Source organism: Cornus florida, unplaced genomic scaffold (genome assembly GCF_030987335.1).
Source record: "Cornus florida cultivar Cherokee Brave unplaced genomic scaffold, ASM3098733v1 CherokeeBrave_3.0.0_Hap2_Chr02, whole genome shotgun sequence".
Lineage (NCBI taxonomy): Eukaryota > Viridiplantae > Streptophyta > Magnoliopsida > Cornales > Cornaceae > Cornus > Cornus florida.
In genome coordinates, this window is record NW_026775572.1 from 18466198 (window position 1) to 18490765 (window position 24568).

At 31.8% G+C, this 24568-nt stretch overlaps 4 protein-coding genes across 4 annotated transcripts; 2 read left to right on the forward strand and 2 right to left on the reverse strand.

The window, feature by feature from the left end:
• The first annotated feature begins 4195 nt into the window (after nucleotides 1-4195).
• LOC132295736 (adenylate isopentenyltransferase 3, chloroplastic-like) lies at nucleotides 4196-5917 on the forward strand. The gene is made up of 2 exons (XM_059794027.1): nucleotides 4196-4655; nucleotides 5466-5917. The coding sequence occupies exons 1-2, from the start codon at nucleotides 4196-4198 to the stop codon at nucleotides 5915-5917; spliced, it is 912 nt and encodes a 303-aa protein (XP_059650010.1).
• Nucleotides 5918-6365: 448 nt separating this feature from the next.
• On the reverse strand, nucleotides 6366-6960 carry LOC132285855 (putative lipid-transfer protein DIR1). Its single transcript, XM_059788090.1, has one exon. It carries the CDS (start codon nucleotides 6889-6891, stop codon nucleotides 6568-6570), a length of 324 nt encoding a protein of 107 aa, XP_059644073.1. The 5' UTR covers nucleotides 6892-6960; the 3' UTR covers nucleotides 6366-6567.
• A 3421-nt stretch (nucleotides 6961-10381) lies between these two features.
• Nucleotides 10382-12300, forward strand: LOC132294018 (UPF0496 protein At4g34320-like). Its single transcript, XM_059791729.1, has one exon. It carries the CDS (start codon nucleotides 10995-10997, stop codon nucleotides 12114-12116), a length of 1122 nt encoding a protein of 373 aa, XP_059647712.1. The 5' UTR covers nucleotides 10382-10994; the 3' UTR covers nucleotides 12117-12300.
• A 785-nt stretch (nucleotides 12301-13085) lies between these two features.
• Nucleotides 13086-18848, reverse strand: LOC132294017 (probable 1-acyl-sn-glycerol-3-phosphate acyltransferase 5). The gene is made up of 4 exons (XM_059791728.1): nucleotides 18702-18848; nucleotides 16427-17186; nucleotides 15983-16113; nucleotides 13086-13606 (listed from the first exon to the last, which is right to left on the reverse strand). Exons 2-4 carry the CDS (start codon nucleotides 17020-17022, stop codon nucleotides 13197-13199), a joined length of 1137 nt encoding a protein of 378 aa, XP_059647711.1. The 5' UTR covers nucleotides 17023-17186; nucleotides 18702-18848; the 3' UTR covers nucleotides 13086-13196.
• Between the last annotated feature and the right edge of the window lie 5720 nt (nucleotides 18849-24568).

Here is a 24568-nt window from a genome sequence, read left to right on the forward strand (position 1 = left end):
AAAGAGGAGGAAGAGAACAAGCTAGAAACAGGGAAGGAAAAGAAAGGAGTTAGAGGTAGGAAAATATGTTTCAGGAAAGTAATTTTTTTTTTTTTGTCATTTATTCAATAACATATATATATGTATATATATACATATACACACACCACATGTCTTTTCTATATTCTTTGAATTTTACAAACTTCATTAATTGTTTAGTTGTAGTTAATTCCATTTATGAATCTTGATATGATTTATGGTTTTAAGTGCTAGCTCAAGTAAGTAGCAGTCTTTGAGAATCAACTCAATGTGTTACTCCTGTGTAATTATTTTTTCATGAATTCATGTGATTATTATGACATGTTTGCTAACGACCAGTTTTGTTTTCCAACTGTATTACTCTAGATAGTGAACATTTTAATTTATTTTTTTTGTTAAAGAGAAAATAAGAAAGAATCTTGAGGTGAGATTTTACCATGCAAATCCAATTGTGAGGTGTGTTGGGGTGGAATCGTAAAAGTTGACGCCTTGAAAAAAAACTCCTAAATTCGAGTTTTATCGAGTTTTATAGGTAATATTAGGCTTTGGTTCAACTTTCTGAAAATTATTTTTTGTTTTCAAAAAACTGTACAAAAAAACTTCTTAGGTGACATTTTTTTGAAATTAAAAAAAAAAATCTAAAAATTAATTAAAAAATATTTATTTTCAGGTAATTGTAATTTGTAGTTCTTTGAAAACATTTTTTATTTTATAAGTTTTTAATAACCATTTAAAAAAAACTAAATCAATCATTTTATACATGTTATCTCTGTATTGAATTCCTAAACGAAAGGTTTTGCGCCCTAATGATATCTCCTTTTTCTTCCAAAATGGATGGTGAGTGTTTGAGTTCCGTAAGAGACTGTTTGGTAAATCTATGACTTTCATTTTTTTATTACACTTTCATTTATGTGAAAATGAAATTTTTTAAAAAACTTGTACAATCATTTCTGTCAAAATTAAATACGTTTGGTAATGTATATCTATTATTTAATTTAAAAAAAGAGAAATGCGAAAATATGTTTGGTATTTTCTTTTTAAATTTGACTCTTTTATTTAATATTAGTGTATAATTGAAAATTAATAAAATAATAGAATAACACTTTTAATTTTACTATTTGAGTATAATAAAATATATATTTTTTATTTCATTAACTATTTGAGTAAAATTGAAAAATAATAAAATAATATTTTATTTACTATTCGAGTATAATTGAAAATTAATAAATTATAAATTAACATTTTTAATTTTACTATTTGAGTAATAAAATATTTTTTATTTTACTTACTATTTTAGTATAACAAAATTTATTTTTAATTTTATTTACTATATGAGTATAATTGAAAAATAATATTTTATTTACTATTTGTGTATAATTGAAAATTAATAAAATAATAAAATAAAATTTTTAATTTTACTATTTGAGTATAATAAAATATATTTTAAATTTTATTTACTATATGAATATAATTGAAAAATAATGTTTTATTTACTATTTGAGTATAATTGAAAATTAATAAAATAAAATATTTAATTTTACTATTCGAATATAATAGAATATATTATTTTATTTTATTTACTATTTGAGTATAATTAAAAATGTTTCTCTAATTATGAAAAATAATAAAATAACATTTCTCTAATTGTAAAAAATAATAAAATAACATTTTTCTAATTCTCATTTTGAAAAGTAATAAAATAACAGTATTTCAAAACCAAAACTTACATTTGTAGAGTTGAGAATTATGAAGGAAATATGAAAAGAGTTTTCAAAAGTTTTAAAATATGAAAAGTCAAAATAGAGTTACCAAATGCATTTTGTTGTTATTTAAAAAAAATTAAATTACTAAAAGTATTAGTGGATACAGAGATATTACCTAGAGTCCTTCCTTGTAAAGTATGTGGGTGTAGGAGTGACGGTCCGTATAAAAGCACGGTTAATTTGCTTGGATAGAAAATTAGTTTTGAGATACTAGCATGATTTATATATGATTGATAATTAAATGCTCTGCAAAGAATTTCATATATACATATAATATTTAACTTGTGGTTTTGAACTGGTTTGAGTTGGTGGATTGTGTTTTTATATTTTTATGCTACTTAAATTGAATAATATGCTTTTAAATTATTATTATATATACATGTTGATACATATATAAAAGATAGATGAGATATTACTTGACTTCACCACCTTTATAAAACTGTTACATAATTTTCTTTTATTTTTAAGATTTTAATTTTGTTTATAATAATGTGACTGGAAATTTCATATTGAGAGTTTCTGTATCACTCTTATAAAGGTGAATATATATATATATATTAGAAATTATAGTCACACTATGAGCTTAGGTTAGACCATGGACCTCGGATTGGCTCTTGGATGAAGGGGGATGGGGTGTATGTTGCACGTTTTAACCGACAAGATCATGAGTCGTTTTGAACTTAATTAATCCATTAAATATTTACTTAGGCTATTAATATAAGTTGGAGTAATTATCATTTTAACTTAAATTTGGAGGGTTTAGTTTGAAAAACGTTGTAATTGTATACTTCTTAACACTAGAATTTAGAAAGCACGAATATTTCATTTTTTTTTTCTATAAGAGTTGTATTGAGTTGTGCGGGTGACAGTCACATGTTTCATGACACACATATAACGTAGTTGGATGCATGTATTAATTTATTTATTATCATGATCGGACAAAGTTGTACCCGTCATGAATACTTTTAGGAGTTAGTAGCTTTGCTATTATATTTTTTTAAAAATGTGATTATGTTTATGATAATGTTTATAAAATGAGCAAAAATTTATTTTTGTATTTACAATAATATATTATATTACTATTAAAGATGACTAGCCTATGGTACTTTTTTCACCTTTCAAATAGAAGACTTAGGGTTCAATTACGTTAAAATCAATGATCTTATAGTATTTACGCCAAATTTTTATAAAGTAAGATATGGGTAGAGTTTGGACACCACTTTATATAAAAAAAAATATTTATTTATATATAATTTATTGAGTAATAGTATTATAAAATTTTAATTCATTTCTAATTTATATACTAATAGTTGTAAATTGTAATGACTTTTAGATCATACATACGGTTATTCTACTTCTTTGTCATAATAGTGTTTTTATTTTAAATGAACAAATATCATTTAACGTTTATAATATGTGTAAAATGTCAAAGTTTATTATAAAAAATATTGAACAATTTAGAACGTGTTTATATTATTTTTAAAATTATCGGATAAACTTGTATTAGAAATGTTTGAAAATGTCGGCCTAATTGTCCAAAATAATAAAAATTTATTTTTAATTACGAAAACATTTATGAAATGTCGAATACGTGTTCGATGAGTGCGCGACAACACACCGAAACAGACACGACACAAATACAACTCTTCGAGTGTCCGTACTTCATAAGTATTTTCTTAAATTCCAAATAGAAGGTCAATGCTACAAATAGCCATAGATTTTCCTTAAATTTTTGGAGAAATTGGTATTACAAATTGTCTGAAAAGTTTATGGGTAATAATTAATAAGCCTTCAAATTTTGAAATTATTCTCTTTTTTGGTGGGAAATTTTTTTAGGATTGAATCACAACTTTTAGTAGGTGATTTATTAACTTACTATAATCATGAAGTTGTTTGACAGAGAATGGTATATTGGAGATATTTGAACGAAGTATATATAGAAATACATTAAAGCATTAATTAAACTTAAAGGCATTGAATCATCTATGTGTTGTCCAAATATAGAAATTAACATAATCTCCAAAGAAATGGGATAATTTACTTTGTCTAAATACAGAAATTAACATAATCTCTATAGAAAAAGGATGACTTTGCTTTCCAAACACAAAACAGCGCTATAAATAAAATTAAGAGCTATGCTTTTTATAGAAGTAGTTAAAAAAAAAAATAGTTGTCAGTATATTTTAACCGATCATGCTATTAAATGATTGAAATATGCATTAAATGATTCATTTCATTTTTTCTATTTAAAAAAAAAAGTCCCAATAAAGTGTTACAATTTTGAGACCAGATGTGTATATATAAATAGTACCATCATGCCAAGCATTTTCTAAAACTTACAAGGTCTCAACACACCCTAACCATCTCAACTTGGTTATTCTTGTAGGTCTTCTTCTAATTTTTTTCTCATAACCATGGAGTCTCACTACCAAAAGACCAAGGTTGTGTTCATAATGGGAGCCACCGGAGTCGGAAAATCCCAGCTCTCCGTGGACATTGCAACCCGTTTTCCGGCAGAGATTATCAACTCTGACAAAATGCAGGTGTACAAGGGACTTGACATTGTCACCAACAAGTCTTCTGTTTCGGAGAGGCGAGGCGTGCCCCACCATTTGCTCGGGGAGTTTGAGCCGGACACCGACTTCACTGCTCATGACTTCTGCCGCCATGCAGGTTCCGCCATTGAGCGGATAGTGAAGTCGGGACAAGTTCCGATCATCGTTGGAGGATCCAATTCCTACATTGAAGCACTTGTGGAGGACCCGTCCTTCAACTTCAAGTCTAAATATGACTGTTGCTTTATATGGGTTGATGTTTCATTGCCTGTGTTGCACTATTCTGTGGCAAAACGGGTTGATGATATGGTCCGTGCAGGTATTGTTCTTATTGTCTTTGTTGTCGACTATTATGCACCTACTTCATTCATGATGAGAAATGACACTCATGGTGTGTTTTTCTTACGGGTGAGCATATAATTTGTTAATTCAGTCCGAATCAATCCGATCTGTGTAGTTCGATTCGATTTTTAGATCTCATTATTCGCTGATGGTTTAGAAAAATAGCGATTCGCTGTTCATGGTTCGGTTAACGGATTGGCCCTGGAAAATCCGATTTGACCCGTTAATCGAACTTTATATTAATATTATATATGTATATGTATTTCTATTTTTTATTTTTATTCATTATTTAAGACTGTAAGTTAACCCTAGGTCACCAAAATCATTAGTCATTACAGGTTTTTAATAACTAATTTGAGATTTTAATGGGCCATAAAATATAATCATATTGGGGGTTGTTTGAAAAGCTCAATACATGGAAACCGAACAGATTCGATCTGTTATTTTACGAATCGGTTTGGTTCGGATTGACGGTCCCCACGGATAGGTTCTGTTTCAAATTTTACCAATCAGTGGGGACCGGATTGGATTAAACTTTACCCTCAAACCGAACCGATCCGATCCGTGATTAACCCTAATTTTTTTTTTATACTGGTTTCAACGCATTGAACTTTTTTTTTTTTTTTTTTTTCAGGAAATAATACTACACTTTTCATCTCATTCAAACGATAAGAAATGACATTCATAATTATTTATATATTATAAATTTTTTGATTCCCACTTCATTCAACTGACAAGAATTGTTGATACTAATTTATTTAATTATTATTATTTTTTATCCATGCAGGGCTTGTTGAAGAGGTACGAAAAATGTATGTCCCCGAGGCGGATTACACTAGGGGCATTCGTAGGTCAATTGGGGTGCCAGAAATGGACAAGTATTTTAGGGCCGAGAAGGACATGGACCGGACAAGCAAGGAGATGTTGCTCAAAGCTTCCATTGAAGAGATTAAGAATAATACTTGTAAATTAGTCAATTGCCAACTTGGTAAGATCCAACGGATGAGGTACGAGCTCGGGTGGCTGTTGCATCGCATTGATGCTACCCCCGTGTTTGAAAAATGCGGGGAAAAATGCGGAAAAAAGGCCAAGGATGCTTGGGAGGATCTAGTGATTCAACCGACGCTGGACATATTGAACGATTTCTTTAGAGAGAACGAGATATTCGTTGCGAACGACACCATGATCATCCCTACCACCATGATTCAGCCTATGGGCCAGCTGCAAGTTTCAATTTAGACTTGATATATATATATATATATTATATCAATATTGACTTGTGAAGATCAAGTCATTTTATATTAAGAAAAATGTTTTTTGAGTGTTTAGGTTAGACCTCTCCATGTAACAGCCTCTAGATTTTGGTTCAGTTTTTCTCAGGCGATGCTTAATTATGTCGACCATGGAGAGAAAAAGTGGTTTCAAGTAGGACAGCAAAAAAAAAAAAATGTGTGTCATTAATTTGGTCTTAATAATAGATATTTTTACTTTTAACATTGGATATGTGCAATGAATAGCTTTAAGTGATTTTATTAGAAGAATGAGTGCATTAACTAGTTCCAAATTCATATATATATATATATAAAATAAATTGGACTAAACTACGTTCTACTACGTACCAATTGTGCGCGGGAATGATCCAGGAGGACTAGGACTATCTAATAATTTTTGGAAAGGGAATACCACATTTCACACTTGCACAATAAATGCATTCACTTTGAAGAAATCAAATGGCCATGACTTATTACAACATAACTTAAAACACAAGGAAGAGCATGACAACTTACAAAGTGAAGACTCAATCACACAACAATTAAGCAACAGAGCAAACAAACAAAAAACAATAGAAGGCCATTATCCAGTTGGACATATAATTAGTTCATTAAACTTCAGCAATGGATCACTGACTGGACAAGGTTGCATTTAGCCGGGAGTTGCATGGCGAGGTCCGGGTCGACGCCGAGAGTAGGCAACAGACTGGAGCTCTTGAAAGAGCACAGGCATTGCATGTCAGCTTTAGAAAGGGCAGAGCAACAGGCAGGCGTAGGCGCCGGCAAAGGGTTCACCCCTGCAGCCACAGATGGCTTGCACGACATGAGACCATCGGTTGTCATGCCGCATATGGACTGACCAAAGGCCGCCTCCACGGGCTCGCTCCCGAAGGCCATAGCCACCACCAAAGCCACAAGAACAAGCTTTGTGTATGCCTCCATCTCTCAACAACACTCTAGTTTTACTCTCTCTCTTACAACTTGTTTATCTTGCCAGTGTTCTGATCATGGTTATGAGTAAGGCTATATATATACACGGACACAAAGGGATAGGTGGTGGGAAGGAGAAATTATTATATGATTCTGGACCATTTGACATGTGGTGGTAGGGGTGGATCAGTTCAGTTTAGACTGATGTTGAGATTTTTTTGTAATATATTAATACATTCTTGTACTCCATCAATCCCATATGAGATGTCTATGTTTAGAATTTGGAGTTTTTAAGAGGACAATCAATTAATGTATTGTCTTTTTTAAAAATTACCAACTTGTCATTTTTAGCTTAGATATGTATAGTTATCAAGTTTGAATTTTTTTAAAAAATATAAGGACAAGGATAGAAAGATAAGGCTTATTTGTTTTGACTTTTTAAAGTTGACAGCTAATTTGGGACGTCAAATGAAATAGTGAACTATTAATATGGGACAAAGGTAGTAGTATCATTTTTTTTAATAGGAGTCTGAATTGAATTGAATCACTAAGTGTCCATGAATTAGGACCGTCTAATAATTTCTCGATAGGAAGGCAAGACTTATCAATAAATTATTAAGTGGTCCAAGTGGTTTTGCCCAATCACGAAATGTCATGCAATAAAAAGAAGCTAATAAAATTAAGTCATTTAATTACATGATATCTCATAATTGTCTAAATCACATGGTCTCCGACCACCTAATAATTTTTTTAAGAATGACTTATCCTTTCACAAATCTTGTTATGTTCTAGTCATATCGTGCCACGTCACTATAAGTAAAGGTCTAGTGGGGCTTAAGGTATACATACATATGGTGAGGTGGGTGGTTGTGTTTTGCTTCTTGTTGTCAAGGAAGTGATTGTTGAAGGCTTGACTCTAGAGGCCACACAGAGGGTGTCTCGTGACACAAGCTAGGTTGGCAACTTGGCTGTCATGCATCACGGGTGTGCAGTGGTGCAGGACATATTGGCTTTTAGCGAGAGAAATTCATGTGGGTTGATCAGTAGATATAATAATACTAATTTTGTCCAATATTTGATGGTTTTGGAAAAAAGTTGCATGTGAAGTTGTGTACCTCATAATATATATATATATATATATATATATATATAAGATATGGCCTATATCATTGGTTCACTTAATTATTTTATCTTTATTTAATTATTACAATTGGATTCAGGCTTTAGCATTTTTACTCACTTAATAAAATAATTATTCTGTTATTCTTTTTTCTTTTTTTGATCAAGTGTTAAGTGTGAATAATTGGAAACACAAAATGAGCGTTACAAAACACGTGACACGAGGAATGTAAAGTCTTTGACGTAGCGTGGAATTATTTTGAATTCTCTCAAAGGGGGCAGCCAATAATAATTTGACGCGTGTCGAACAGATACGTGGCATCTCGTAGTGGATTGAAAACAGCCGAGCATTCCGGATAAAACGACTCGCTTTATTCTGCTTTTTCGACTGAGTCTCTCGCAAACAAACACCCCTGTCCTTTCAACAAAATAACATATGACCCATTACTATTTTTATTTCTATTTATCCAAATACCACTTCTTTTGTTTTTTTCCTCAAATACCGCATGTGATAAAAGTAACATCACTTGATTTTGTTTTAGGGAAACAAAAGGTTCAACTCAGTACTGTTTTTTTAAGAATATTTTATTATTTTAGAAATTTATAAAAATTATTCCATCAAAATGTCTCCATGAACAATTATAGCACAACAATCCAGAAATGCATAATAAGGTGGACTAATCTATTATGAAGTGGGCTAGTACTATTTATTTTTATTTTTATTTTTGGGCTAAAATTACCTCTAGTGACAATTTTTTTTTTTTTTTTCTTTTTGGGGTGGGCCATACCTCTGGATCCGCCCTTGCTAAGAAGCACGAATCCTAATATAGGTGCAAATACGATACGGACACATTCATTCGATAAATCAAAAAATGAAAAAGAAAAAAGGAGGATACGGGCACAACCAGATACAACAAAAAAAAACATATATATTTTTATATCAATTTCCTGTAATATTATTAATGTAAATGCAATCATTAAATTTTATTTAGAATATTAAAAGCCACGTGTGTGTATTTTAAATTTTCACAAAAATATCGTGTTGCATCGCAATGGACGATCTTAATTACTTATCACATGATTACAACTCAGTTGTTGGAACCTTTTATGGAGAACATAATATGTATAAATAAAAATCTTTTATGGAGAACATGATGTGTATAAATAAAAATCGTGAGATTGGAGGTACAAAGGAAGAAATTTGATCCACAAAATTTTGGATGACTTTTATCACAAGTTACACATATGGATTTTAAATTACTATAAATGGACTCAATGGATGTTACTTTATGTTGGTTTCCTTTTAAGTTGAGAAGTTGAGCTGAGAAATTCAAAAGCAACAACCATCTATATATTATTTTATATTCCATTCATATTTTATTGTTCTTTATCCCTGAAATAAGATTATGACTCCAAATATGACACACTGTTCCCATATACAGTATAAGTAGATTTCATTAGAATTGCAATTCATACAGGTCGGGTTGGTTTAAGGGACTTAATGCAAACATAGCACAAGTTCAATCTTCCTAACCCGAGTATAATTTGTGCTCAAATCTTTAATTTAAATTTGAATTCACGGTGTTGGGTTTGGATTGAGTTTGGATTTACAAAATACTCACAAATAATATAATCAATCATCTATTGTCTTCATAAATGCAGATTAATAGTAGTATTAGAACATTATTCTAGTACTAAGATAGATAAAATATCTCATAAATTAGCATTTTCTCACTTATTATAAATAATTAATCAAAAATCAAGAATAATGTCACGAAAAATGATTGGGTAATGCGTATTAAGTTGAGGTTTACACCTTTGGGTTGGGTCCATATTCGGAATCCAAGTTATATTTGAATTCATATTTTTTAATATACACCTAATTTAAGCAATGCTCTTTATATTTCATAATTTCATTTATCTTTTTTGTTGATAAAATATTTACTGTCTTTTAAACATTAGAAAGGTAAAATAGTCAGGCTATGGTATAAATCAAAAGGAAGTAAATGAAATTATGAAATTACGTGGGATATTACAAATTTCAGAGTATGTAAGTGAAATTTACCCAAAACTAACCCAAAGTAAAAGTGCAAATGGGTATTATAGTCATTTGACAAAGCAAAGCAAGTTAGCCTTGTGCAGAGTACTCAGTAGCTTTCCTTCGCAAACTTGTTCCCCACTTTCTTCAAATCCAGAACTTGTCTCTCTCACTAATCTTTGTGGTGAAGTTTGACAGTTCTCACTTTTACATTGTAACCATTGCTTTCCGCGTAACAACTCTTCATACACATACATATATACACATGTTTATTAAGTTCTGAGAGAGAAATACAAGAATATACATACATTGCTTCCCGCGTTTTCCATCACCGATCTCTCATTTTTTCTCATGCGTGCAAGCTATTCCCAAAACCTTCAACCCCCCCACCACATTTCTTTGGTCCTTAACGGTTTTAATTCCCTGTAAGTCTCTTCATTCCTTTTCAGCCTCAATCTCAATCTCTCCCCCTCTAGCTAAATCTCTACCTCATCATCAACTTTATTTTGGTATAATCACTTTCCCACCTGGCAACACAAACAATCCCATCATATTTATACACAATCTTGTCTGTTTCTAGGGTTTATACTTCTGTTCATCTTCAAAGCCTTCAAGTTCGACTCATTTATTTATTATTATTATTATTTTTGAGTTGATTTGTGAAGAAATCGAAGTATTAATCTTTTCGATTTCTGGGTATATTGAAATTTATGATTTTTAGTGAAATCCAGTGATTTTCTAGGTTCTCTGTGGTAGTGAAATCTGTGAAAATAGTATAAATTCCTTACAATCTCTGGTTTTCATAGGTTTGTTGATGTGGGTTTGATCTATTTCATTTATATTTTCTATCAAGTAGCTGGGATTGCATGTGAACAAGGTTTTGCATTTACAAGGTTCCAAATTGAAGTTTGATCTTGTGTTTCTTTGTGGTTTGTGAATTGGATCTGATTGAAAAGCGATGGGTGGGCACAATAGCAAGAAGATCACTGAGACTTCAACAACAATGAATTTCAGCAATAACATTCAGTACACAACGGAGCTCAACTCCTACGAAGCCGCGTGCAGGGTCGACACAGACCTGCAGTCATTCGACACAACCCTCCAAGCTCGAACGAATAATGTCATCAACACACTTGCTGTTGGGGTTGAAGTCCGGGCACTTTCATTTGATTCTCTAAAAGAAGTCACGGGATGCCTTTTGGAGATGAACCAGGAGGTAGTGAAGGTGATCCTAGATTGCAAGAAAGACATATGGAAAAACCAAGAATTGTTCGAGCTCGTTGAGGAGTACTTCGAGAACAGCTTGCAGACCCTAGATTTCTGCACTGCGTTGGAGAAATGTCTAAAGCGTGCTCGCGACAGCCAGTTGCTTATTCTTGTCGCGCTACAGAACTTTGAGGAGGAGGAGGAGAGTGAAGGAGATAGGTACATGAAGACGCTGGAGGAGTTGAAGAATTTTAAGGATGCTGGTGATCCTTTCACTGAAGAGTTCTACCAAATCTTTCAGTCTGTTTATAGGCAGCAAATGTCGATGCTTGAGAAATTGCAGCTTAAAAAGAACAAGCTTGACAAGAAGCTCAAGTACATTCATGCTTGGAGGAAGGTGTCGAGTATAATCTTCGTGGCTACGTTTGCAACTGTGTTGATTTGCTCGGTTGTGGCAGCAGCCATGGCCGCTCCACCTGTTGCAGCTGCGCTTGCTGCTGCAACTTCGATCCCATTGGGCACAATGGGGAAGTGGATTGACTCTCTGATGAAGAACTATGAGAAAGCTGTGAAAGGACAGAAGGAGATCATTAGCTCTATGCAAGTGGGGACTTATATTGCTATCAAGGACTTGGACAACATCAGAGTACTCACCAACCGGTTGGAGATTGATATTGAATCGCTCTTGCACAACGCTGATTTCGCGATTACTGAAGAGGCTGTGAAGATTGGGATAGAGGAGATAAAGAAGAAGCTGGGAGTGTTCATGAAGAATGTTGAGGATTTGGGTGTGCAAGCTGATATGTGCAGCCGGGATATTCGTAGGGCGAGGACTGTGGTTCTGCAGAGGATCATAAAACCCCCTCAGAATTAGAAGACGATCCTTGGTATTCCCAATCAAATACTGTTCTTATGCAGGAAAATTAATGTTGTTGTCAAGAATAATGAGAGACTGGGCATTTAAATTCTTGGCCTTCTAGTAGTGCCTAGGCATGGAAAGTTCTAGTTTCTAGTATATCCTTCATATTTTTTAATACAATCAATCATTCTTTATGGAATCACAGGTTCACATGTTTAATGTTTCCTTCATAGTTGAATATACTATAGTTGTTAAAGGCTCAAGGCGCACCGAGACACCAAGGTCCCCTAGAGCCTGAGGCGCAAGGCGAGGCGCGCGCCTGAGTGAAATAAGACGCAAGTTGAGAAAAAATTAAAAATGACATCTAATAAAAAGGCAATAGTAAATATAAAGATGCAAAATCATGTAAACCAAAAACTTGAGTTTAATAATAAACATACTAACATAAAAATGCAAAAGGGAACTACGTTCAATAGTAACAAACATACTAATATAAAGATGCAAAAGTCAACTAATTAAATAAAACCAAAAGTCAATATACATTTATTCACTTTGTAATCATTGGTTGTTCTGTTAATTTTGTGAATTGAGCAGCATTTACTGTCATTGAGGTGTCAAAATTATCCCAGTTTAAGATCTCTTTTGGAGTACTATTTTCTTTTCCTTTTCTCAGAGAACAAACAATAGGAACAGATTGAAAATTTGTCCAATTCAGTGTTTCCTAAAACTGTTATTTTAAAATAAAGTTTAAACCCAATTTTAGAAATCACACTTCTATGTTCTATTTCAAAAATGCGTTCTGGTTATGGCTATCCCACATGTGCCTAGCATCAACTACTACTACCTAGCAAATGTTTGTCACATATAAATAAAAAGCATCAGATGTAGTTACTTTAAACTAATGATTGTCCGGGACAATCTAGTCCCGAACCACGTAATAATTTCTCGAGAGTCGACACAGCTGAGAGAGAGAGAGAGAGAGAATCAAATAAAACATCAAGTTTGATTGCAAGTAAATTCTACAGTGTAATGGGATTAGCTCCTGCAATAGTGCGAGTTCAAAATACATGGATAGATTTCATCAAAATGCAGCTTTCACAAAGCCAACAATGGGGATGGTCGAATGTTAAAATAGGTAGCAGATGCCATATAAGCACATACAAACGAAACATACATTTTGAACCAAATGGAGGAGAATAAGGTCAAGTACGTACACGTGCCAGTCAAGATGATTACAACCATAAAATTTACCAGACACATAGTGGTAGACAGTTCCTTCTCGGTTCCTTCATTGGGGAAATGGCCTTGTGAATAAAAATCAGAAAGTAACTGATCCTTGCGACGGAATGCATCCACCAACCATGAAGCAACTCTGTCTTCAGATTCCGGGATGTCATTTAGAGGGACGCGTCGAACATGAATATGAACTTCAGCAGGGTCAACCCCGAAGGCATTATCCAAGAAAGACGGCAAACGATGCTTGTACGCAATGGTTACATCATAAACTGCAGTAAGATGCATGGAAGGATCATAACGAGGATGTGGAGTAATTAAGTGACACAAGTATAAGACTTGTTGTAAAACTACCTATCGGATGAAAATCCAAATTACCCTATCAAATTGCAAATGAGTCATACAACTTAGTATCCAACCAAAAAAACGAGAAAAACATAAAACATAATTAAAAATTAGTGATTGCATTGCAGCCTGATTAATAAGTTAAAAATATCTTGTTATAGGTCACAAAACACTAGATTGAATTATTATAAAGAAATTTTTGCAACCCGATAGTGTAACTGAGGTGGCATAAGGTATCTGGACATGACCCAGAGGTTTTGTGTTTTAATTCCTAGGGGCGTCAAAGACCTCCTCTCTGGGCTTACACAATACCCAGGGGCGGCTCAATATAATTTGAGACTTTGGACAAAAAAAATAAAGTGGCCTTTTAATTAAATCGACCCATATATTTATGTCAGTAATATGCTAATTATTTGTTTAGTGATTTTTAAACCTATCACTAAATTTTTTTCAAACTCTAGTTCCATTGTTAATTAATTGGCTATGTACTTCTAATAGTCACATTTAACAATATAAATAAAAATTATAAACAAAATATATAATTTTATGATAACAAAAATTAATAAAACTATAAACTAATTTAAGTTATAGAATAATAAAAACTGATTTCAAATAATTTGATCTAATGCTCCAATAAATTCTTTAATAGAATATAAGTGTACTCAAAATCCTCTTACAGAGTGAGATTGTAAATTGTAACAGTGAAGAAGATGAAGAAAAAAAAAAAAAAAAACTTATAATGAGAGAAGAGAAAAATATATGAGTAAGAAAAAAAGAGAAAATAAAAGTTAATAGGAGTCTTAAAAAAATATAGAAAGTTTCACCAATTTTCACTTAAATATATATATAAAATTCAGTGTGTGTGTATATATGGTGATGTAATGAGGATGAGAGAGGGCAAAAATAATAATAATAATAATAATACTTATAACAATAATACAAGGATAGAAATATTTGGGGCACACTATTAAATTTTGTATTTGTTGAAGTTTAATAATATAAGAAAATAAAATATATAGGTAAGTTATAATATATAAAGAAAATAAAATTTGGTGGCCCTCAAAAAAAAGATAAAAAATCCAGATCTTTTAGGTCAACTGTCAAACTTCTCTATGCGTTAAAATTTAATAATTAAAGAAAATATTATAATTGTTTTAGGAAAGTTATAATATATAAATAAATAAATAATTATGGGGCCTTCTTATTGGTTGGAGCCTTAGGCAACCGCCTAACTCGCCTAAGGCTCCAGCCGCCCCTGACAATACCCATGGTGGTTTGGGGTGATTGCGGGTATTCAAAGGGGTTAGTCTCATCACCCTCCGTTATTAATAAAAATAAATAAGAGAGAGAGAGAGAGAAGAAAAGAAAAAAGGCATTTTTTCTCTATATATCATAATATATGTAAAATATCTTCTTGTTTGTGGTATTGTTGCCATGTCCATGTCCATTTTTAGGATTTGTCATGTCAGTGTATCCGTGTTGTATCATGTCTATATCTCGTGTCGGTATTATATTTCATAGGAGGATGGCCATTACATGAAAATTGACAATTGAAATATACAGCTAAATCATTGAAGTGGTGAAAGATTATTCAGGTTCAGGCAAGTAGTTCAAGGTTAGGTTTCTGTCATATAAGGGTGTGACCTAAAATTTGGGTTAAGATGAAATGAATGAATGGGAAGAATGAGATAGGAACAAATCCAAAGAGGAAATTGAACTGGAAAACCAGATGTTACTAGTCTCGTAGTAGTATCAGTCTTTTTAGACTTTATCAAAAAAACTGAAATGTCCTTAAAATGTCTTGGTGGGTAGGTAACTATAACTTTTCTATTGTTTTTTTTTGATAAGTAACTATAACTTTTCTATTGTTGGCAGCACAAAACCTTTGATACTCGGGAACAAGTGTTTTAACTTCTGTCTTAGTGAACGAGAGTTAGTTCATTGAATTCAAAGGACTTTCAATTATGTATCTAGATTTGGTCACTCAGAAAGCAGATTTAATTTGTCACATTTTTAGAAAAAATGTTCGTCAAAGGTCCCCGCAGAAATGGTTTTTAGCAGTAAGCATGCATTTCATTATATTTCAGTTCTCCGGTCATTCTAGAAGATTGAAATTTCCTATTCAATTTAATGAATTCGTTCTTCCACCATCTCATGCCATTATATTCTCTAAAAATAAAATGAGGAAATTTAAATCTCAAGCGTATAAATTGGATGGTCTCAAATTAACCAAACAAATTAAAACCAAACCAGTAAATGTTAAGCAAAAGGGAAGCAAGAGAGTTAGAGAAAGAACAGAACACCTGCATCCACATAGCCCCTCAATTCCTCCAAGCAGGCACAAAAACCCTTGGTTCTTGGAAGCAGCACATTCTTTAAAATTGGTAATCCATTTTCAGAAGCATACTTTTGACTCCGAATGCACTTCTGTTCACTGCATTTAAATGGAGAAAGAAATTAGATGTACAATGTTTTATGAAGTATGTGCTATGCTTTTCTAGTCATAAAGTTAGATTATGCACAAACACTTGCTCTTAGAATCCACAATCTGTAAGTTTTAGATGTGCTTATTGCGTCTTCAAAAGTTCCAATGAAATCATTGAAATCCTCATAAAAAAAACCTAATTATGGAATATATCCCATTATGTGAACTTGATCATGTAACAGATAACATGTGTTTTTGGGAGGCAAAAAAATCTAAAAACTCATCAAAATGTAATAACTATTAAATTGAATAAAAAAGTTACGTGAAATCTGTGCCCTCCGGAAAAACAGCAAGCCAGAGGGGATCTCGAGGATCCTTAAATGTTGAAAGCATCTGACGCATATTTGCTTCATCAACCTCCCAGTTCCTCTCCACTGAGATGAATTCCATAATATGAAATGACCAACCAAATATAGGCATCTTCATCAAACTGCTCTTAAGAATATACTTTATATATTGCAGGCGTCCCTTCCGCAATGCAAAGTCCCACAAGTACATCCAATCAACTTCAGTTCTGTGGTTTGCCATAAGCAACACACTCTCCTTTGCAGGAACACTTTCTCCACAGAAAACCACTTTAGTCTTGTTTATCTTTTCATAGAGAAAAGGCCACAATGCTAGCCAAGCGCCAAAGAAAAAAGATGTTGCAATCCTGCTGTGATGTCTGCTGAAAAATCGTAATGTGACAGCCATCATAAAACCAAAGTATACTATCATCATAAATGCTGTTAAAAGTAACACCAGTAAACACATTACACCCCTTATGACTCTTAGGGGAGTTAAAGTACGGTGCCTTCGTCCAAAGTTTGAAGTGAGAGGCTTGCAGATTTCAGTTGGTGATCTTCCATCTGCTTCCATCTCCTAGCAGATCTGCAGCACTATGAGCAGCCCTTATTTTATACCAAAAGGTCAATCAAGATGCCAGACTCCTCACGACTGTAATCGGATCCTACAGAGCCATTTCTACTGAAATGGGAAAAAAGAGAGGAACAAACTCCTCATGACTGGGGGAAACGTGCAACCTGGTGGAGCAAAATTTTTGAATTTTTTAAGCACTGATATGCTTCGAGCATCAGGAAAGCACAGATAAACCAATAGATTTCAGCAGAAGAAAGTATCAGCATGGTGGATGCAGATAAAGAAGTTATATGCACAAACAGTTAATGAAGGTACTTTACACTTATCCTGCCAAAAGAGAGTGTTACCGGACTTATTAGTGTCAAATTGTTTGTATGTAATATATCCAATAAACAAGTATAATAAAGCCCATGCACAAGTACAAACTTAATGAAGTCAACGAATGAGCATTGATCGACAGTCGGCAGAATTACAATGACTAAACTGGCATAGCTCAACTATAATAAAATGCATTACTATGAAATGTAAATTATTTAATAACAGAAGTGCTCTAATTATTACAGAAGGGGAATTTTCTCTGCACAATGTATCACATATACGCTACAATTCCAATACAAAACCGATTCAGAAACCCACTCCTTTCTGCGATCATCAAGATTAATCAGAAACTGAGTATGGTTATAACCTTTTTCTAGGTACGATAGTCAAAGAATTATTTTTAGACATAGATGTATGTGATACTCCTGAATACTGTAGGTGGTAGTGTAACATTATTTTTCTTGTTCTGTCTTTGTATGTGATGGGGGAGAGAGAGAAACAGGACCAGTAGTTTTTGTGATGAATAAATCACAATGTAAATTGTTAATATTGAACAACACAATGTAAATTGTTTGTAGTTACTTTTCAAGATTCAAAGAAAACCCGAAGTAGTGGGCATAAATTGAATGTCTCATAATTGGGTGACCAATTGGGACCTATCTTAATAGGATGTTATAGAACTATCAATCTACACATAAACAAATACATATATGCATGTATCTCTGTGTGTGTGTCTATGAATATATAAAACTCCTATCAAGGTTCTGAGTCTGACTTGAACACATACAAAAGAAAAAAAGACACATCCGATTCCACCAACACTAGATGACTAAACAAGCTTCTCATGACTTCTTCCGTTACACACTCATAAATAGACAATATATAACTTGAAGAATATTACTTCCATCAAATCACATCAGCATTTAATTTTCAGTCACATACACATAAACAGATAAAATACAGTGATATTAAACTGGAATAAGTGAAATGTGAAAGGGACAATCTTGATCTGGTGAAGATCGCACAATATTTGAACTATTGATCTTAAAATTAGATCAAGAAAGCAATACACACACAACACACACAGATTTATAGGTCATTGTTCCATCTTTGTGTCAACAGTGAACTGCCAGTTCATCAAGTAAAATTGAACTCAAAACAATGAAGTACTAAAGGAAAAATCTTGATTTAGTAAAGAACAGGGAATATTTGAGCTATTGATGTAAAATCAGATAAAAGAAATATATATACACATATATATATATAGATAGATATAAACAAACATGTGTGTGAAGATATATATAGACACACACATAAATATACAGATATGAGATCGATGTGATGGTTGGAGATGAACTTACTAAGTGATTTTAGGGTTCGTTTTTCCGTCTTTAACGGTCAAAAAATAACCATTGAGGTGTGGAAGTTGCGAAGACAGCAGATGAGAGGCAGACCAGGGACCGGTGAATTTGAGGCTGCAAGAATGGTGATTGTACTCTGGATATGAGTTTATAATAGAAGCTAGGAAATTGCTTCAAATTACGAAAACTGCCCCCAACCAGTAAGAGGAAGTGGAACCTATGTGTTATTGGAGAAATTATTAAATGTTCATGCACCAGTAACATTTGATGAATTAGATAAATAATGCTACCGAATTGAGAAAATGACTGCCTAAAAGTGAATTAAATAAACCAAAACCATTTAATAATTTCTCGTGTTATTGACAATGGGGAATTTGGGGGTGAGGATCTCATTTTACATTCTCATTCTTGTTTATTTTTTTCATTCCAAAATTGGTTTCCCAAAATGCCCCCAAACAGAATGGAGCTGTCGCGCCATTTATTTTTCTATTATTTTGTCGCGCCAGTCATCTCTGTTGAGAAGAATTGTACTACGTATGTCTTAGTGTGAAACAATGAAATTGGATTGCACAGTTTATTTTTCTATTATTGGTTTGTTCGTATATCATTATCACAATAGAAATCACACTGCTACTTTGAATGGTTGGAATTTAAAGTTCTAATAAGTTTTATCACCATTAAAAAAAATATTAGTAAAGGATAATAATAGAAAAAATGTAGTTGATATAAACCTAAATATATCATTTATCTATATTTGATCCTGCAAATTTACATCTATTCGTTAGGGTCAAGAGTGGTAAACAACAACTTTTTTGTCAATTAAGCTATAACAAACTGATCCGGGTGGAGAAGCGCCCTTTCAAGTCTTCAGAAATTAGTGTTGAGGGGTCCTAAGGGTTCGTGCCTTCCCTGAGTCCTTGACACCCCAGGTTAATCAATAAAAATAAAAAAATAAAAAAAAAACTTGCTTTCCAAAAAATATAATACTAAAACACTTACAAAAACTTTCTAGTCTAAAATTTAACACTAGTACTTTTTAGTTCCAAAATAAGTGTTCCTTTTTTGGAATCTAAATTTTAAGAAAATAATTATTATTATTTTTTTCTTATATTAGTAGCGAATGAATTGCCAAATTTATTTATAATGAACGACAATGATGTAATGGTTTACTTTTTATAAGTTCAATATATGAAGGTTATGTTGTTAATCTTACAAAAAAATAAATAATAATAATAATAATAATTAATAATAATAATAATAATAGCACATTGACTTTTCAAAAAATGACATTTATTTTGAGACGAATAAAAAAAAAAAAATTAAACACTTATTTTGAGACGAAAAGGTACAATGTGCATATACCACTATACCTGTGTGGAAAATAATACCCCTCCAATAAGAACTTCTACTTTGAAAAATTAAAATAAGAACTTATACTTTGAAAAATTAAAATAAAATAAATTAAAAGTAAAATGAAATAATATTTAAAAAAGCTTGGAATGTAAAATGACCCTTTTGTTACAAGTAATTCTTTTGTTAAAACGGTTTTGGCCATAGGCCCACAAGGTCAATGTTATATCTTGTTAGGTTAGTAGAGACATGTATTAGTGGTTGTGCATTTGACCTTTTGAATAAAAAAAATGAATGAATGAATAAATACTTAACACCGCTACAGTTTAGTCATTTGCTCCGGAACTCTATACAAAGTAATTTGCATAGGTAGACTTCGTTAACAAATCTGGAACTTATTTTAGTTTAATGGAATTAAGGTGGCTGAAAATTTGAATAAAATCCAATACATTATATATATTGATTTATTTATAACGGTGATTATGGAGCGAAATTTCCCCTCTAATAGAAGTTCCACATGTCAGCAAAGAGATATCCAATAGAGAAGTGCCACACAAGCCTGCAAAGCAACTAGGGGTGCACCTAGTTCCGATTCCTACGGTGCTAGGCAGAATCGGAACTGAAACCATTCCCAACATTTCTTAAGAATTGGAACCATAACGTACCGGAATCGGTGGGAACAGTTATGGTCCGGTACTACGATTTCGGTTCCAGTTTTTTTTGTAACTAATAATTTAATAACTCTAAACCCAATCTTAATGCATTTTGACATATAATATTGTACATGAGAACATATATTTTAGTGTACATATATCTCTTTGTAGGCATCAATATATATATATATATATATATATATATATATACCAGTGCGTCAGTAGTTCAGCGGTACCAAACTCCTTATTAAAAAAAGGTCAAAGGTTCAAACATCAGTGGAGGAGGCACATGTGTATCAACTAAAGAAAAACAAATAGGCATATATATTAATAATTATATAATTAAAAAATATAATATATAAATATATATATATAAACCAATAATTCAAGTGTGAAGAAGGAAATGAGATGCTATATGATACAATCCAATTTTGGTGAACAAACAATGCGAGACCTAACCCAAGTTAAAACTTGTACAATAGGTTTATTGAGTGTGGTGCATTGAAAGTGTCGGCTATTCTTAGTCAGTGATCAATCTATATATATATATATATAATACACACACATATACGAGTATGATTTATCTAAAACTTTATTTATTTTGAATTAATAATCATTTGAAGAATTAACAATATATATATAGAGTTAAAAAAATGACCTTTTAATTCCCACTTTAATTAACAGAGAGAAGAAAACAAATATTGGATGCTTTTACAGTTACCGAAATTATTAAATGATCGTGCACCAGTAGCATTTGATGAATTCGATAAATAACGTTATTGAATTGAGAAAATGACTGCATAAAAGTGAATTAAATAAACCAAAACTATTTAGTGATTTCTCGTGCTATTGACAATGGGGGAATTTGGGGGGTGAGGATCTCATTTTACATTCTCATTCTTGTTTATTTTTTTCATTTCAAAATTAATTTCCCAAAATGCCCCCAAACAGAATGGAGCTGTCGCGCCATTTATTTTTCTATTATTTTGTAGCGCCAGCCATCTCTGTTGAGAAGAATTGTACTATGTATGTCTTAGTGTGAAACAATGAAATTGGATTGCACAATTTATTTTTCTATTATTGGTTTGTTTGTATATCATTATCACAATAGAAATGACAATGCTACTTTGAATGGTTGGAATTTAAAATTCTAATAAGTTTTATCACCATTAAAAAAAATATTAGTAAAGGATAATAATAGAAGAAATGTAGTTGATATAAACCTAAATATATCATTTATCTATATTTGATCCCGCAAATTTACATCTATTCCTTAGGGTCAAGGGTAATAAACAACAACTTTTTCATCAATTAAGCTATAACAAACTTGCAATGTTGGATTTTGGAGCGTAGTAAGCTCAAGATTTGGGGTTCGAGTTCTGTTGGGTATTCTTTGTGACTAACCTCCGTTATCCCTACAGTGACTTACCCGATCAGGGTGGAGAAGCGCCCTTCCGAGTCTTCAGGAATTAGTCGAGTTGTTGAGGAGTTATAAGGGTTCGTGCCTTCCCTGAGTCCTTGACATCCCGGGTTAATTAATAAAAAAATTTGCAAAAACTTGCTTTCCAAAAAATATAATATTAAAACACTTACAAAACTTTCTAAACTAAAATTTAACATTAGTACTTTCTAGTTCCAAAACAACTGTTCCTTTTTTGGAATCTAAATTTTAAGAAAATAATTATTATTATTTTATTATTATATTAGTAGCGAATGAATTACCAAATTTATTCCTAATGAACGAAAATGATATAATGGTTTACTTTTTATAGGTTCAATATATGAAGGTTATATTGTTAATCTTACAAAAATATTAATAATAATAATAATAATAATAATAATTAATTAATAATAATAATAGCACATTGACTTTTCAAAAAATGACATTTATTTTGAGACGAATAAAAAAAAAAAAAAAAAATTAAACACTTATTCTGAGACGGAGGAGTACAATGTGCATATACCATTATACCTGTGTGGTAAATAATACCCCTCGAATAAGAACTTCTACTTTGAAAAATTAAAATAAAATAAATTAAAAATAAAATGAAATAATATTTAAAAAAACTTGAAATGTAAAATGACCCTTTTGTTACGAGTTATTCTTTTGTTAAAACGGTTTTGGCCATAGGCCCACAAGGTCAATGTTATATCTTGTTAGGTTAGTACAGGCATGTATTAGTGGTTGCGCAAAGTTTAGAGAATTAAGGATCACTTGTCTATTTAAAGAGTAAGAAGGGCACATGTTTGTATATATATATATATACACTCCGTATAATAATTTCGGAATTCCTTTCATCCAACTTCTACACTGTTGCATTTGACCTTTTGAATAAAAAAAAATGAACGAATAAATAAATATTTAACACCGCTACAGTTTAGTCATTTGCTCCGGAACTCTATACAAAGTAATTAGCATAGGTAGACTTCGTTAACAAATCAGGAACTTATTTTAGTTTAATGGAATTAAGGTGGCTGAAAATTTGAATAAAATCAAATACATTATATATATTGATTTATTTATAACGGTGATTATGGAGTGAAATTTCCCCTCTAATAGAAGTACCACATGTCAGCAAAGAGATATCCAATAGAGAAGTGCCACACAAGCCTGCAGAGCAACTAGGGGTGCACCCCTTCCTGTTCCTACGGTCCTAGGCAGAATCGGAACTGAAACCATTCCCAACATTTCCTAAGAATTGGAACCAGAACGTACCGGAATCGTTGGGAACGGTTATGGTCCTGTATTACGGTTTCGCTTCCAATTTTTTTTGTAAATAATAATATAATGACTCTAAACCATTCTTAATGCATTTTGACATATAATATTGTACATGAGAACATACATTTTATTATACATATATCTCTTTGTAGGCATCAATATATATATATATATATATATATTACCAGTGCGTCAGTAGTCCAGCGGTACCAAACTCCTTATCAAAAAGAGGTCAAAGATTCAAACATCAGTGGAGGCACGCGTGCATCAACTAAAGAAAAATAAATAGGCATATATATTAATAATTATATAATTAAAAAATATAATATAAAAATATATATATAAACCGATAATTCAAGTGTGAAGAAGGAAATGAGATGCTATATGATAAAATCCAATTTGGTGAACAAACAATGAGAGACCTAACCAAAGTTAAAACTTGTACAATAGGTTTATTGAGTGTGGTGCATTGGAAGTGTCGACTATTCTTAGTCAGTGATCTATATATATATATATATATATATATACACTAGATAGGACCACGTGCGATGCACGTGATTGAACTTAACAAGATTTTGAGATAGTAAAATAGCTTAAATGATACGTAAAAGTAATTTGGAAATCAAATATAGAAATAAAATCTAAAATGAAATTAAATAAAAGTGCTAAATTAATTTAGTTTATGTATTTATAAATTTAGAGCAAAATAAATTCAAAACTTTAAGTTATCATTCATCATCCGAATAACTATTTGACTATTAATCTCAGAGATAAATAACACTTTTCATCATCTTCAAACTCCCTTTATCCAACCTTATGCAAACCCTAATATTCTTGTGGTATATATAGCCGAACAATTAAAGAATATAATTTTATTTTGCAAAGCAATGAAAAAGACTATTGAATCAATTGTACAAGAGATTAGAATATAACAGTACGTTTATAAATACGACATATAACACGTTACATTTTTTATAAATAGATTTAAAAATATGCAATAAAAATTAAATAATTATATGTGCACGTCTTATATCTATTTTTTATTTTATTTTTTTGTTATGTATGACTGAATAAAATATAATATACATGATAGCATATTATATAGAGACCTTAAAGTTGTTCACACATAGTCGGAATTTATT

Coding starts and splice junctions, on each gene's coding strand:
- LOC132285855 (XM_059788090.1), bottom strand. CDS start 6,891: ATGGAGGCATACACAAAGCTTGTTCTTGTGGCTTTGGTGGTGGCTATG.
- LOC132294017 (XM_059791728.1), bottom strand. CDS start 17,022: ATGGAAGCAGATGGAAGATCACCAACTGAAATCTGCAAGCCTCTCACT. Junction 16,114..16,426: donor CCGGAGGGCACAGATTTCAC/GTAACTTTTTTA, acceptor ATTTAAATGCAG/TGAACAGAAGTGCATTCGGA. Junction 13,607..15,982: donor GAGGGGCTATGTGGATGCAG/GTGTTCTGTTCT, acceptor ATCTTACTGCAG/TTTATGATGTAACCATTGCG.
- LOC132295736 (XM_059794027.1), top strand. CDS start 4,196: ATGGAGTCTCACTACCAAAAGACCAAGGTTGTGTTCATAATGGGAGCC. Junction 4,656..5,465: donor TGATGATATGGTCCGTGCAG/GTATTGTTCTTA, acceptor TTATCCATGCAG/GGCTTGTTGAAGAGGTACGA.
- LOC132294018 (XM_059791729.1), top strand. CDS start 10,995: ATGGGTGGGCACAATAGCAAGAAGATCACTGAGACTTCAACAACAATG.